This window comes from Centruroides vittatus, unplaced genomic scaffold (genome assembly GCF_030686945.1).
Source record: "Centruroides vittatus isolate TY-2023 unplaced genomic scaffold, ASM3068694v2 contig_7, whole genome shotgun sequence".
Lineage (NCBI taxonomy): Eukaryota > Metazoa > Arthropoda > Arachnida > Scorpiones > Buthidae > Centruroides > Centruroides vittatus.
The window spans coordinates 3790468-3806953 of NW_027122442.1; the positions used below are offsets into that span (position 1 = coordinate 3790468).

At 33.6% G+C, this 16486-nt stretch overlaps 1 protein-coding gene across 8 annotated transcripts in view; it reads right to left on the reverse strand.

Annotated features, from left to right (window-relative positions):
* Window positions 1–11258: 11258 nt before the first annotated feature.
* Window positions 11259–16486, reverse strand: part of LOC136980497 (cytoplasmic dynein 1 intermediate chain 2-like) — a 71183-nt gene continuing 65955 nt past the window's right edge. For all 8 annotated transcript variants that reach the window (XM_067276634.1, XM_067276633.1, XM_067276632.1 and 5 more), the window contains 4 exons: window positions 13567–13727; window positions 12937–13077; window positions 12180–12305; window positions 11259–12100 (listed from right to left, as the gene is read on the reverse strand). In XM_067276634.1, the coding sequence (XP_067132735.1) occupies window positions 11960–12100; window positions 12180–12305; window positions 12937–13077; window positions 13567–13727 (569 nt within the window). In that variant the 3' untranslated portion in view covers window positions 11259–11959. The remainder of the gene's footprint in view (window positions 12101–12179; window positions 12306–12936; window positions 13078–13566; window positions 13728–16486) is intronic.

Here is a 16486-nt window from a genome sequence, read left to right on the forward strand (position 1 = left end):
GCGAAGTTCATTATGAATAATTCTAAATCAGTAGTTCATAAAAACAATTATTATTTATTGTTTAAAAAAATAAGTAAATTTGGTGTGGGCGCAATGAAACTACACAGTTTCCCGTGTAGAAATTTAGCGAGAATCTTTTTTAATTGCTACAATATGTTCTGAAACGTCTGTGGTATTATAAGCGGAGGAAGGAAGTCGACTAAAAACGACAAGTAATGAAGCAGAAGGAAGTACGAATATCTTACGTTTTGATTTCGTTTCTAAGGCTACGTGTCCAGCGACTAGTTGCAGGAATGTGTTACCGAGAGAAGCGACCAAACCCATTCAATCCCAACTCGTTCGTTCCGTATAATCACGTTTTGTGGTAGCGCGAATAAGAAGTAGCTACCGAGTTCGATCGCGTATTCCATTTCATGCGCTTCCTCGAGAACCAGCGTCTAGCCCCCGAACGACGCGAGCCAATCACTTTACAAATCGAAGATTTATTTACATTGGTTGCTCCTATTAAAGTTACTTGCGTGATGTTTTAACTTCACATTGTCGTTGATTGACCATTAAAAATTTAGTCTGATGGGTTCTCTATACGACAATTCAGAATGTAAATTTGCACACTAAGTAGATCGTTTTTTTTATGAAAACGTTGGATTAATACTGACTTATCAGATTGGTTTATTATTACTATCTTTGCCAAAAAAAAGAGGAGAGGATTCGATAAAAGGTCGAGGAATCTCTGAAGAGGTCGACGGTCAAAGTTTGGGGACCTCTGGATTAATGCGATAATTCGTCTTTAATTGAAATCATTTAAATTTAATATAGTTCTTAATATATCAGTTACGAACGTTAATATTGACAAAACTGCATGTAATTTTAAAGGATACAAATGAAAATATTCACAATTTTAAATATAAGCAGTTTTAAAAACAAAAATCATCTCAATAGTGAAACATCTTATTTAATTTTATTTATAGTAAAAGTTATGTATTCTAAATTAACTAACTTAAAAATTATGTATAGCTTATACATATAAAACATTAGCAGAATTACAGTAGTGTAACCAGATCCGGCGTAAAGGATGGCCTAACTTAAAAAGAAGATTTAATTATATATAAGGCCCGTTTCCTAAAACTTGTTAGCCTAACATTATGATTTTTATTCTATCATATATTATCCGATAATAACGAGCAATTGCTTATTGTGACATTGTTACAATGCCGGGTTGCAATTTTTCGTTATATTTTAATTTAAAAATAAACTTTCCATATTTGGTCTCGATTTTCATCTAACTCCGTTCTTGAGATTAACGAAGGACGGACGGACGGACGACAGTGGAAATGTTTACATCTGCAATGTTGCTGCATGAATTAATATTGTGTTAGGTCAGTGATTCTTAACCTGTGTTCTGCGAACTTGTTACAACTGTTTCGCAAAATCGTGAAAGCGACGAACTAGCTGAAACTATGATTGGACAAACTAATGTAAATCCGGAGTTTACAACGCAGACAAGGCACAACTTGCATTTTCCAATGAACTTCACTTTTAACTCTCGCAAAGTCAAGAAACTCAAATATTACAGAGGTTGCGTCCGAAGTTCAAACGTTAAACTTGTACCGCAAGCAGAAGTACACGTTTGACGTTTTAAGTCCAAGTAAAATACGTTGCGGCGCACGTTCACAACAATATCCCTTGAGTCACTGACTCACGGGATATTGTTGAAAAATGGAACACGTTTAAAAACGACGAATGTTACTAGCGAAGGTAAATAAACAAACTAAACTATTTTAAAGTATTTAAAGGATGTTTAATAACATTAAATAATTATTTTTAATTAGCATTGCGTCTCTTACCATACGATCAGACGATAGGACTACCTCATTCTTATTACCAGGGAAGTAGTGGCTTTAGTAAATTCGAAAGCAACTAAGAAAATTAATTTTTAGAAACTTTACAAACGTATTATACTGTTGATGGTGGAAGATGCCGTAGAAAGGCACAAGTTACCCTCCGAATGAGGGGGTCGGGAACCCCCTTGTGGGAACAAAACAGTCAAAGCAACCATACCCTTACGCGCGACCCTTTATGAGAATGTAAAGAATCGCCTACGTCATTTCCGGTCACAGCGCCCAAAAGCAAAAGAAGACGTGCTCTTTCTAAGATCTTACTCGTGCCTACCCGATCTGTTCTCGCTGCAGCCACTGTCTACCCCCTTCCAAACGACCCGCAGGCTACGTCTACCGCCTGAAGTCATCCGGAGACGCCATCTATTACCTGTAAATACAGCTAACTCTTATTATTTTTGTCTTACCTGAGCCAGGACACGATCGCCGAACCTTGCTGGTAGCAATCCTCCTCTCTCTACACCGGCCCACCACGTCGCTATGCCAGAAACACTTCTGAACTTATGTTTTAGGCATGCGAGGCCGATGAAGACACTGCGCACGACGATCAAGTCACGTGGCTTTCTCAGCCATACAAATGCAGTGCGCCCGCAGGCCCAATAGAGTGCCGATGCGGGCCACGTGCTCTCCTTCATATCCTCGACCCAGTATTTGTTAGTACAAGCGATAGTCATCTCGTACTCTCTGAAACGTTGTGGATCCCGTTGCGATTTTTGAAAATTAGGAATTATTGAAATAGGGTGGAGACGGATCTTCTTTGGTAATGTATTTAATTTAATCTCGAGTGGACTTGCAGCCTTAATTTGACGGGGACATGCGAAAAGGACTTAATTCCAACTGCAGATGATCAGTGTGCCCGTGGATCAACATCTGCCTCTGTTGAAGGTGAGTGTACAGTCTGTTTTCTTGGCCTTTTACGTGGGCAGTTTTCTTTAGACTTTACCGATGTGTATTTAGAATATATGGCCGGCTTGCCGGAGTGCCTGCTAAACACGCTATAGGCTTAACGGAGAAAGAGATGCGACTCCCGATCGCAATTGCCGGAAATGACGTAGACGATTTTTACAGGGCTATATCTCTTGAAGGGTCGCGCGCAGGGGTATGGTTCATTAGACATTTTTTGCTCGCACAAGGGCAGTCTACACTTTGGGGGTCTACATTCCCTAATTCGGAGAATAAATCTTACCCGTGGAAGAACAAACCTACTCCTACAGAATTATAAGCTACTAGCAGATAAGCCCGACGTTGCTCGGGCAAAAAGTAACGATAGCGAAGATTAAAATTATTATTAAATTTTCTTTAATAGCTGTATTTTATGTTTATCAAGTGGTAGTCTCTTTAATCCGAATAACGGTAGACTGTCTCACAGCTAAACAGGTTTAATAACTCTTTTTTTTTTTTTTTTTAACTCTCCGCCCTGTGGGCACTAAGAGGGCCTGTTATAGCAAGCCCATTATGGGTTCGGCCAGGCCCACAATGGGGCGATCGGGTGGTGAGGGACGGGGACCGACATATCCGGACGGACCACCCCCCGAAAAATTCCTGGGGATTTTTCGACCCGTCCGGATTCGATCCCGGGTCCCCCAGGGCGGCAGGCTGCTAACCTTTGCCGCTCGGCCATCCGGCCGCCACCTGGTACTCTACTAAAACGCAGTTAAAAACAAAAAATTGCATCTAAAATAGTACAGTAGAAGCTGAGTTCTTTAGAATAAGCCTTAATTCTTTCCCTCTTCCCCGTGGGAAAATTTCGAAAAATCCCTTCTAACCGTTCTCGTGACGTATCCTGTGTACCAAATTTCAACTTTCAACTCCTAACCGTTTGGGCTCTGCGCTGGGTCCAGAACATTCGAGTGTGTTCTGGATTGTTGTGGAATGCTCTCGAATACTCTCGAATGTTCTAGAAATTTTTAGAGGGCGAAACTTCCAGCCCTTATATTTTCAACAGCATGCCCTTCAGGTAAAAACGGGAATCGTCTTCGTGGATGGGGGATAGAGGGCTACCACACCATATAACTCTCTTGATCGTACCGGGACTCATTTTTGAGTTTTAGCGGCACGCACATTGTACACTTACTTTTATAATATATATTCAATGATTATGAAGACAAATATATGTATATTCTATAGGCACTTCACATCACTTGCAAAAAATTGAATAATTAAATAATTTCTGGATTAAAATCGTCTGTTTCTTTACAATATTATTCACGAATGCTTAAATAATCATTATTTTAAAAAATACGTCATAATTTTAACCCCAAACACAAAAAAATGAAGTTTAAACCGATCTACTCGCCATGCTAGACGTAACGAACGCTATTATCAACCTTTAGAATTGCCGGATGGCGGCGCTCGCACGTCCGACGTTCACGTTTCGGGCTGAAAACGACAGCCGCAATCTCCATTATATGTAAGCAATTTTTTATGCATAGAGAATCCATAGTTTCAAAAATATTGCTGGCAGCCTCAAAACCTATACTGGAGCAAGTTGTAGAAGTATTAATTTACATCAAGTCATTTTTAAGATGCTGTTTTAGAAATTTGAATGTCTATAGAAACACGGTGAAGTAAGATTGCTATTCGGGGTCAAGTGCTGTGTCCGACGGCCGGATGGCCGAGCGGTCAAGGTGGCAGCCTACCGCTCTGGGGGACCCGGGATCGAATCCGAACGGGTCGAATAATCCCCAGGAATTTTTCGGGGGGTGGTCCGTTCGGATATGTCGCGCCCCGTCCCTCACCACCCGGTCGCCCCATTGGGGGCCTGGCCGAACCCATAATGGGCCTTCTAAAAGAGGCTCTCTTAGTGCCCACAGGGCAGAAAGAATTATAAAAAAAATGTGGGTGACTGACGTCATCGGTCATAGCCGTGGATAAAATACCGAAACACCCCAAGAAGGTTAGATGGTGCAAGTGAAGGCGTTCGTATATCACCAGTTCCTATTTTAAAAATTTATATTTTTAACTGGAAAATTTGTGTGCTTTTTAAAGGACTTTTGGCGGCTAGTAGCCTACAAAGAAAGGTCGGTCGCCAGGATTGTATTGTCTAAATCACAGAAAATTAATGGTGGTCCATGTTGGAGCGAACTACGTCTTAAAATAATATTTTTTATTATTAAGCAACAATTATTCATTAGAATATGCAATTTGTACTATTACAATTATGTCTCAATTATTATGAAATATTAATTTAAATGACTGAAAGGTTTAATTTCAATTACTATATTTTATTTTAAATTTTAAAGTGTGTTTTCAGTCCACAAACAACATATTATAACAATTATTATTATTAAACAACCTGTCAGAAAACTAGAACTTTACCACAGTCTATAGCAGGGGTGGCCAACATACGGCCCGCGATTAATTTTTCAATATTAGCTACTTAACTTCCAATAATTGGTCGAATGGATGATTTGCGATACTACTACATTTTAAAAAAAATTCCATTGTATAGATTTACAACTTTTGTATTCGTTTGTTATAAATTTACACTATTTGAAGAACGAAAGACCCCACACTCACTGAAACTCATCTGCCGTTCCGCTGCATGATTGCATGCTGCATGATGCAGGCGGCGCTGTGCGTCACACGTCAGCATAAATTATGCTGACTTGTGACGCACAGCGCCGCCTGCCCGTCACTTTTTGTTTTTGCTTGTACGGTTCTTCGCATTGGAAAATGACATTGCGCATGCGTCAGGAACTTCTGTTCGAACAAACCTGACCTGCCGCCCGGGTCAGCGTATTTGTATTTAACGTGATTTAATTTTAATATTTCGTTCGGCCCGTGAAAAAATTTTTCTTTCCAATTAGGTCCGGGGGCAAAAACTGTTGGCCACCCCTGATCTATAGACTAGTACTGATCTGAGAAACATCTTTTATTGTAATTTAAACAGGGCTACTTAAAACCACTTTAATGATGCATACTGTAAACATTTTATAATAAGCGTTAAATATTAAAGCACTTTATAAACTGGATTTTTGATTTCATCTAATAACAAAATATTCAAATCTGTATTAGTGACCCGATACTGTATTTTCCAATTTCCCTAAAACTGTTACCTCAGAAAATGCTTCACACTGAATAACGGTATATACAGCAAATAAGCTGTATTTTCTTATTTTTCTTCATCCGGCATTTCAGACGCTCGTAGAGAAAAAATTACTGGACCTAGAAAGCTCAAATTTTAAACTTAAGCCTTTCTCGTTATCAGTGATGCACTGGAGAAAATTTCGGGTCGACAGGTCAAAGTTCACGAGGGTTTCCCATAGAGCTAATTCAGTTTTACGGCTTAATTTTATGCTTATAAGAAGAAAATTGCACGGAAACAAATAAATTTTATTCAAAATGTTACTCAAAATTACAAAATCTCAAATTTATTCCAATTAAAACTTTTTATAACGATTTTACTAAATGGCGTTCAGTAACGTGTTTATAATCTGTATATATACTCGTATTGTACATAAATAATCGACATGGGTTGATGATGATAATAATAATAAGCGCAGAGCCCAAACGGTTAGAAGTTGAAAGTTGAAATTTGGCACACAGGATACGCTACGAGAACGTACACTAAGAAGGGATTTTTCGAAATTCCCCCCATGGGGGAGAGGGACAGGATTAAGGCTTACCACGAAGAACTCGGCTTCTATTAAATTATACTATTTTAGATGCAAGTTTTTGTTTTTAACTGCGTTTTAGTACACTTCTTCCATCCCACGCGGGGATGGAAGAAGTGTATTCCTTAACAACGGAAGTGTTAAGAGAAAGTGGCGTGCAAGATTTACAGGCGCAGATGTGTTTTTGCGGAAAATCAAACATATTTTTAGACCCATCTAAAAAGTCTAGTCTGGAAACAGGAGGACCTAATTCTTGCATTATGTGTAAACGGATAAGATCGGCTATAATGTAATAATCTTAATCTTCGCTATCGTTACTTTTTGCCCGATCAACGGTGGGCTTATCTGCTAATTTAAAATATATTTCGATATAAACAGAGATGACGTCGTCGTCTCGTTACATTATTGTTTCTAACATCAAAGTTCGCGGCAATTTCCTCTACAGCGATTTTGCTAAATTGTATGATTATAGGCCTACAGTAACATATAAACAAACGGTTAATGTTACCTATGGTTCCAAAATAGCGGCTCTAACAGTGGGGATGCCGTTCTAACCTAACCTATTCTAATATAGGTTAGGTTAGGTTAGGTTAGGTTAGAACAGCATCCCCACTGTTTTCTTTCTTGTTTCCTTGAATCAGAGACGAGCCGCCATTTTGGAACCATAGGTAACATTAACCAAACGGACTATCTATATTTATGTCGTCCTTATCCTGAACAGTTTGTAGATATCTATCCTTTCTGAATATTTTCAGCTGAGGCAGTTCTATCACCCGGTGTGGTAATCACATACAACAAGGCTCTGTGTTCCATCTACAAGGAGATAAATTCTGTGCTTACTACATCGAGCTAAGGAGTAAGAAAATTGTAGGGTTCTTGTTAAACCCTACAATTTCCTCACTCCTTAGAAATAAAAAAAAAGACGCAATTGAGAGAAAATGGTGCCTCCACGGAAACAACACGAAAGGTTATAAATCTACAAAGCCTTTGGAAGAAGGACGGTTACGTATCAGAATTGTACATTAAAAACATGGGCTGAACGTACACTTCATCAAATACAGTCCGTCAGGCAAAGATGTAATCACTACATCTACTGACTTTAATTAATAATAAAAATAAGTTGATCAATCAGTTATCGAGACAATTAAATTCCATAGCACCGACAATACCTGATTAATGTTTAATTTCTAATTTTCTGTCTGTATTTTATGGAATATACAATTAGTATTGGTAACGAATATGATAAAAGTTGAAACCGGTATCATATTCATTAGCGATAAATTACTTAATTACTATATGTAAATTATTCGTGACAGAAAACTCTGGATTAAAAATAAGATTAACTTTCTGAATCTTATTTGATTGTTAGTTTTTTCAATAACGTTAGTTATGTTTTTATTCCAGTAACGTTGTATTATGCTGCCGTAAAATTTTATATCTGTGTTCTGCATGCCCGTGTAGTTTTGGATAAAATGTTTAATGGATTTTGTTTTCTAATAGTAGTCAAGTTACAATTTGTCTTAATGTTAGGCTGTGATTGTTCTACTGATTTACCTCAACTTTCATTTATTGCATATACATAAGAAAGACATGATAAAGATCAGTCTTATTAGAGGCAGAAACTTTTATTCATCATTATTTTTTTGCAATTTTTATAAATCCATTTCTCACATTTATAAAAAATGGTTCCATTTTATTTGTGTTATCATCTTAATAGAAATTTTTCTTTTAATAAACTGTTTCAATATCTTGGTTTAATTTACAATATTAATTAATTGTTCTGTCTATCAATAAAGTCACATAATGTCATTGAATAATTTAATAAAGTATTCAATTTCTTAATTTTAGATTTACATTTTTTTTTTTTTGAAATTACCTATCAATTAAAAGCTGGATTTAGAAAATGACGACAAAAATGGATTAATTTTAATAATAATGCTGCAATTTCTAAATTTTTTTAGTTGAACTGCTTTATCCTAATTAGAAAGTCATTTGTCACTATTTTTTTTGACAAGAAAGCAGTTTTATTAATAATTACACTACAATTAGACATCATATATTATCCTATGTCTAAGTGTAGTGTAATTTATGTTTATCATTGTGTTTTTTTGTTTAATATCATTTGAATTAAAATCATTAGTCTGTAAGGCTAATGATTTTAATTTTGCTTGTGGAGCATGTTAATGGTGACTATTATATGATGGCAAAATTATACACTTTTTTGCTAATCCAAACTAATTATTTTAAGGAGTTTGGATTAGCAATATTATGTATCTTTATACAATAAAAGAAAATACTCTCAAGTACTAACACTGACAAGTCTATTAGAATATACTGTTTAAAGAATAAATTTGTTTTCATTTTTTCTTGTAAATGTAATTACTAAGAGTGATTTTCATTATTACATTTATTTATTGCCTGATTAAAAACTAAAAATCTTATAATAAATTTCAAATATTCCCTTTAATATATGATACTGCATATAGATGTGTATCCTAAAAATCTGCACAAATTTCAATAGTTTTTTTTTTTTGGTAATTTTGAATAATTGTACATTCACGAGACAGCATACATTTTTTTTTTTTTTAGAATGTTCTTGATTCCATTTATTGTATTTCTGTTTATGTAAATAACATTCCACTTAAAAATGGAAGGATTAAATGAATTTACGAAAGAAATGTAACTGGTAGATCTTATACCGATAATCGTGAAAATGGGAAATGTTATACATGTTGACTATGAACACAATATAGTGCTTATGACGATCACTTGGCTTTTCTTCTCCCTGTTATTTAGTTGATCCACGGCTTCAATCCTGGATCAGCTAAATAACAGGGAGAAGAAAAGCCAAGTGATCGTCGTAAGCACTATATTGTGTTCATAGTCAACAAGAATCAAGCGCGACACGGTTTCAAGTCATTAATTAAAATCTTATACAATTAAAACATTTCTCTGTAGTGGGAGTTAAATGGCATACAGTTCATAGCATCATTTCTAGGATAGAGCAAGAGAAAGCTACAGTAAGAAGAGGAAGTGATTGAAAGAGGAGGAAATTGGTTAAAAAAGTTGGACAAGTGATTAGAAAATTAAAAAGTTCAAAATTTCACACGGGTATGTTTACTGGATTCTGAAGGAATGCCAAGTGACTCTCAAAAAGTGAAAATCTGCTCCAAAATACATAGTGAAGCAACTTGCTATTCAAAAAATCCATTTGGTGGAAGCTGATTTAATGGTCTTGAATGCATCAATCTTGATGCAATTATGCTAATAACAAAAAATTCTATTTCACTTTTGACAGAAGTGAATGTGCTGGTTACAATCACTATTTCATCAAAAAAATAATAATAATAACTAGATGTAGAACTTGAAGTCAAATTCAAACACGACACTCAAAGCTTTTGCCGAAGCTTCAGAATCGACTGGCAATCAGCCTAAAGGAATATTTACAAGCTTTTGTTGCCCCGCCATGGCTCTCCGTCGGCAAAGAAGTATACGGCAACAAATGCATTCAGTAGTAGTAGTACCTTTCCTAAAGCAAGACTACTCTGTCTGTGTCTTCGGCCAGACATGGCCACTGTCAATTATGCTCACACCCCAATTGCCAAGTTGGACCATTACAAAATTCAATACCTCTCCCATAAATCCAACATTCTGCAATTGAAACCAATTGAGAGATTTTGGTACCAACTGAAGCAAAAAGTTTATAAAAATGGTTGGGAAGCTGAATCTGTGGAGTTGGAGACAGGATCAAGACCAAACAATTCAAAGCTAATTATAGATTTGTAACTTAATTGTCTTCAAAGTAGTCTCCTTCCAAAATCATATCTTTGGTTTAAACTAATTACACTGCTTGAAACATACAGTATTTTAAAATAATTTTCTGAAAGCTGCCTTTTCACATTTGATTGTATTTCCACAACATTCTGAAAGCTTTTCATTTCAAATGGCTTACAAGTATTGGGAAGACAAAAAAGTACCACTAAAGCCATTGTATATGCCAATCTCACTCCCATGGAAAATACAGTGATTATCGGATTTGGGGATGTGATATTTTATAAGAAACCAAAATGTGATGCATGGGCAGCCGCATTTATCATGGCAAAGTTGTTACTTTCCACTCTGATAAAATATCAGCCTTTTGTGACAGATTAAGTCCCTGAAATGCCATAAAACTTGAATATAATACTTCTTGGAGAACAAGTTTTTGATAAAATCTGATGTAAATCTGTTGATCAAGTTTTTTTGACATTACAAATGCAATGAACAGACTAGCACATGTAAGAATATTGGGTTAATGCTACCCTTGGTGCCAAGATGGCGGCTCGTCTCTGATTCCAGCAAGGAAACAGTGGGACGCACATTCTAACCTAACCTAACCTAACCTATTCTAATAATTTGGTTGCTAATAATTATGGTAATTTATTAGAATAAGTTAGGTTAGGTTAGAACGTGCATCCCCACTTTCCTTTCTTCCATTTGGTGGAATCAGAGACGAGCTGCCATCTTGGCACCACGCGTAACATTAACCGAATATTGCATTGTTATAAATTAATAATACATGACCCATAGCACACGCACCAGTAGTTTTCTGCATGCTGCTTCCTACTGTGTTCCTTAATTTTAGACTTATGCCACCAGCCCAGATATTTCTGACCCCACTTTATTTATCTTGATTATTGTTATGTGGGTACGAAACAACAATTTTTTGAAATAAATATGTATTATAAGTGAAAAAATTTCTGAAAGATATCCATAATACTTTTATTTGCAGCCAATGATAGATATTTTATAAAATATCCAACATATCAATAGACATTTTTATAGAACTTTTACCAAACCACATTAGAAAACCAACATAATCAGCAATAGTATTTTCTTACATATAAATACAATGCTCAATTTTCAAATATAATTTTTTGAATTTTTTTCTGAACCTCAACTGTTTGGAGAATTCACATAGCTGTATCAAAGTTTTAATTTATTAATTAAGCCAGCAGCTTTGTGAATACTTACAATTCGCAAATAATTTTGTTTATATTTAGAAAATTACTAAATATAAAAACATCATCATTTTCATTTAACTTCTCTCAAACTTATATGTATACAATATTATAGAAAATTAGCTTGACAAATATAGAATATACATTACTATTCCTTCCGCAAAGTATTTTTGATATTATAAATTAATTTTTTAACTAATAATATTGCATAGAATAAGTTTAAACAAAACTGCAGTTTAATAAGAAGTCTTTAAATTGCAATATTTTTATAACTAATATTGTTGAAATGTTGCCCCATTACAACAACAATACTGAAATAAGTATAATTTTTACATATCAATAAAGGCCCAATTTATAATTAAATGGATTTAATTTCCATTCCATGTTCCAATAAAATCACAAATTTGTGATTTTAATTATAAAATCACAAATTATGAAATTGTGAATCTTAACGAATCGGAGACGACGAGAATGGAGAAGATGAGAGCGGATTAAATGCATCCATATCTTGATCTGCTTGATTATTTTTTATTTCTTGAAGTGTATGAACAAATCTTGACCATTCATCAATTTTAGGTGTTGCCAATTGCTGCAGAACAAATTTTAATGTAATTTTTCAGAAATATTCTCTAAATAATAATGCGAGACATAAAAAGAAAAGAACTTACTTCACCAACATCATAAATCCAAATCTTGCCCATATCGTCTCCTATGGTCACTTGATGTCCAGAAGGCGTCCATATAACTCTATTAAGAGCAGGATTACCTTCCGTGGCTATGCTTATTGTTGGAAGCTAAAAAATATAAATAAATTACCTTTTCAAAATATTTCAGAAGAAAGTAAATTGCAAATTAAACAATATAGCAAAAAATTTATTTATTTTAATTTTTAATTATAAGCAACACCATCAAGTGGCTATTTAGCTTCTCCCAAAAATCAATCATATCCCCGTGATATCACAACAACAACTTACAAACTAAAAACAAAATTACGAAACAAACATAACATGCTACCCGGTCCGATCTCTCTTCCGGTAACATAACATTACGCTATAACCATCGTCAGTTACTACGGTGCCAGCTGGAGACGCATCGAGCGCCCTCGTCCTATAAACTCCCACACAAGGCATTCAACCAGCCATCGTATACCCCGGCAAGGCACGTATATAAACCAAACAACTCTACAAAAACCCAATACATTTGTTTGGCAGTTGCAGATTCGAGTCTCGTTCCGGACCGATTCTTTTCAAACGTAACATGTAGAGATGATTAAAAAATTTGAATAAGCCAACTTACATCATTTCCTTCTTATCAAATTATTATACTAATTTCTAAGCTTTATTGCTGATTGCATTTTAAAAATTGTACTGTATAATCATCATTTAACTATCAGTTCTATAAGTAATTATTTAACAAGTGACTTACTTCAGTGTCATTATTTAAATTCCAAATATCTAATCTTCCCATTCCGTCTACACATGCGAATAGTGCAGGATGAATAGGGGACCAAGCCAGATCATATACATAATCACCATTATCTTCAAAAGAATACAGTGGCTTGTTTTCCTGAAATTGTAACATTAAAAAAAATTAATAAAAGCAAAAGCATATTTTTTTTTAATTGTATTCCTATAACAGTAAACAAAAATAGTATGCAACACAAGCTAAGCTCAAGATTTTTAGTTCAGACTTTTGGCTTAGATCTATATTTACTGTATAAGTATATCCCCAAATATGAAATAAATTAGAACTGAAATGTGGCTACTATATAGTATAATATACATATAATGGAAGTGTGTAATAAAGCCTTTCGTCAAGATACTAACAATGATTTTCGAAATATGAAAATCAATAAAATATGTTGTATTTGTATTTAAACAAAAATTACTAGTTTGATTTGTAAGATCCAATAAAAGTTTCTAAAAAGAAAGAAAAATCTATCGGAAATCTCGTCAATTGCCGCTGAACCGAGCTGTACACAGAAAATCAATTTTTCTTCCGGTATTTATAAAATATAGATTAACTCGTGTATAAATAAACTAAGATTAATTATACCTTTAAGCTCCATAGTTTAACTGTCCAATCAAATGATGATGTCAAAAACAAATGTGAAAAATCTATTTGTCCCTGAGCAGTGTGAGCATCAATTCCTGTTACAGGACCCTGATGACCTTCGAACATATCCAAAATTCCAGCTTTGCTACCATGTCGACATGCTGTAAATTGATCAGTTAAAAGAAAATTGAAATTTTTCAATCATTGTTTAAAAATAATTTTTTTCACATTTACATAATTTCACACATTGTTTGTTATTTAATAAACAAATAATAATAATTTAATTCATTAAACAATTTAACTCACTTTTGTTCTACTTATTTTTTAATAACAATAAAACAGAAATAAGAATAAAACAGATTATCTTTCGGCATTAAAGTTGTTTACTTGGTTGTTATGTGCTTTAAATATTACTTAAAGAGGAAAGCTTCAGCCATAAAGATGTAAAATTATTCTAATACCTTTCTGGAAAGATCTAAGTTTGGTGTCATTAGAAAGCACATTTTTATGTTATTTATCCATTATTACAAATAAAGATAATCTGGTTAATAAATCAGTTAATTACCTTTATAAAAATAAAATATTGTATGAATATTTAAGTGAATAAAATATTTAAAGTTAATTTTTACTGCATTTAAGTTAAAATGTGTATGCTTTTCTACTATGGAATTTATAAACATTCTGACAATGTTAAAGAACATATTTCTAGGTACACTTCTGTAAAGAAGGATGGAATTTCATCAGTTCATGCATAGTATATGAAATTATCCAAAAAATAACCATTACTACTGTATTTTCACGAAATGACCAGCATGCCGGAAACCTTGGGGTTACTGCCGCTTAAACTATGACTTAAAATATAAAATTAATTAGATCTAACAAATTGGTTGTTAATCAAGTGTTAAAGAAAACATTTTTGGAGTACAATAAAATAACAACATTGTAATTTGACTGATTTTAAATCAGGAAGAAAGTTTTCTTTTACAAGACAATAAAACAATTGGCAACTTACTGACATTAATAGCATTAGTAGTAGTTAGTCAGTGTGGACTACACTGACCTTCTTTCCCTGACCTTAAAAATAACACCTTTCTCTCAAATTTCGCACAAATCTGATTTTAATGGTGTAAGTTGAGATAATTTAATGTGTTTATTTTTTCATTTTTAAATCAAATAATAAAATACACACCCAAAAAAGCACATAAATCACTTTCAGAATTCCTCACGTATTTTATGTTAGAAAGAAGACAAAATGAAGAAACTAAACATATAATCATAGTTTTTGATGTAATGCTGAGAGTTTCACAGTTTTATAATAAAAACTCATTCGTTTTTTTAATGCACCCTCTGGAGAGGAATATATAACCTCACTTAAACCAGCACGCTGGGCATTCCCCGGGTAAATTAGCAAGCCATTTTTTACCATACGGAAATATCTGCTTTTGTGGTCTCCCTGAATAAACTAGCATGCTGGTCTTCCACGAAAACACAGTATTAATTATAGATAATATGTTTTTGTTTTTGACACAAATTTTTTATTGAAAATATTTAATGTTATATAAATTTTCAATCTATACTACAGAAAATAAATAAGTAAAATAAAGACAAGTTAATTAAATAGAATCAAATATTAGAAATAAGTTACAACCTTATCGGTGTGAAGAGTCAGTAAAACTAAAAGACCATTTGTCATTAAGATTGGAGTAACTATTACAGTCTAATTTATATCTTTATTATCTACATATAGTTCTCCCTTTAATTTTTGATATGTTTTCAAATGATAATTCTACACATTTACTTTGATATTTACCTATCTGAAACTTTCAAGTGAATTTCAAATATTAGTTGTCATTGCAATAAGATACTTTTTAAATCAAGTAATTGCTATATATTTTTAATATGATCATCACCACTTTATCAGTTAGAACTAAATGTAATACACAATAACAATTAAACTATTTAGTTCAATATGCATTTTTACATCACTTAGATGCAATGAATTCAAATATAATATGTCACATTTCAACCAATGAGGTTATGTTCTTTATTCTGAAATTGTATTCTATCTTTCACATTAAAATTGTCAAAAAACAACATTTGTTTTAGTAAAGAGAGTTTCTGCTAGATTTTAGTGATTACTGTGTGGATATGATGATGATCATTATACGAAGCGTGCAATGCCATAATGTTGTAAATGCCAAAAAACAAACTTTTCAGGAGAGAGAAAAAACACTTTTTTCTAATGAACAAACTTTAATCAAATGCTATAAAAATTATTTTAACAATTTACACTTTGAAATAAAACATTGGGTTTAATTTCAAACACCTAAGTATGATAGTAAGGAAACAAAAAAAGTTTAAAAACAGGGTTAGAGCCATAACGTTGTAAATGCCAAAAACAATTGCAATCATAAAATTAATGTTTCTACAGCTGAAAAACAGTTTTGAATACCAAAAACTTACATTTAAATTATTAAACACAATTTACAAATTCAATATCAATTTTAACATTAAAAACTGGCGATAATCTATTAGTGACTGCTTCCTGGCTTCAACAATGTTGGGCCCACAGTTTTGGTACTTGAACTGGGCTGTAATCTTTATCAATTGTAATATAATTATGATAAATAAAAAGAAAATATAAACACACTAAATTAATACATTTTAACTTTTATTAAATTTGAAAGATTAATGGAAGTCCGAATATCATTTTGAAATATCAAATAATAAGGTGATACGGGTTAACTATTAATAAACTGGCATTCAAACTGGTTCTGCATAAAAAACTCACTGCATTACAAATTGGAATAACAAAATGATGTAAATGTAAACCGTAACATTTTACGCTTTACGCACAAAAGTCACGTGGCTTGCACATAAATTCATCCTTCAAAATATAGCCACTTAGAGTGCCACTATT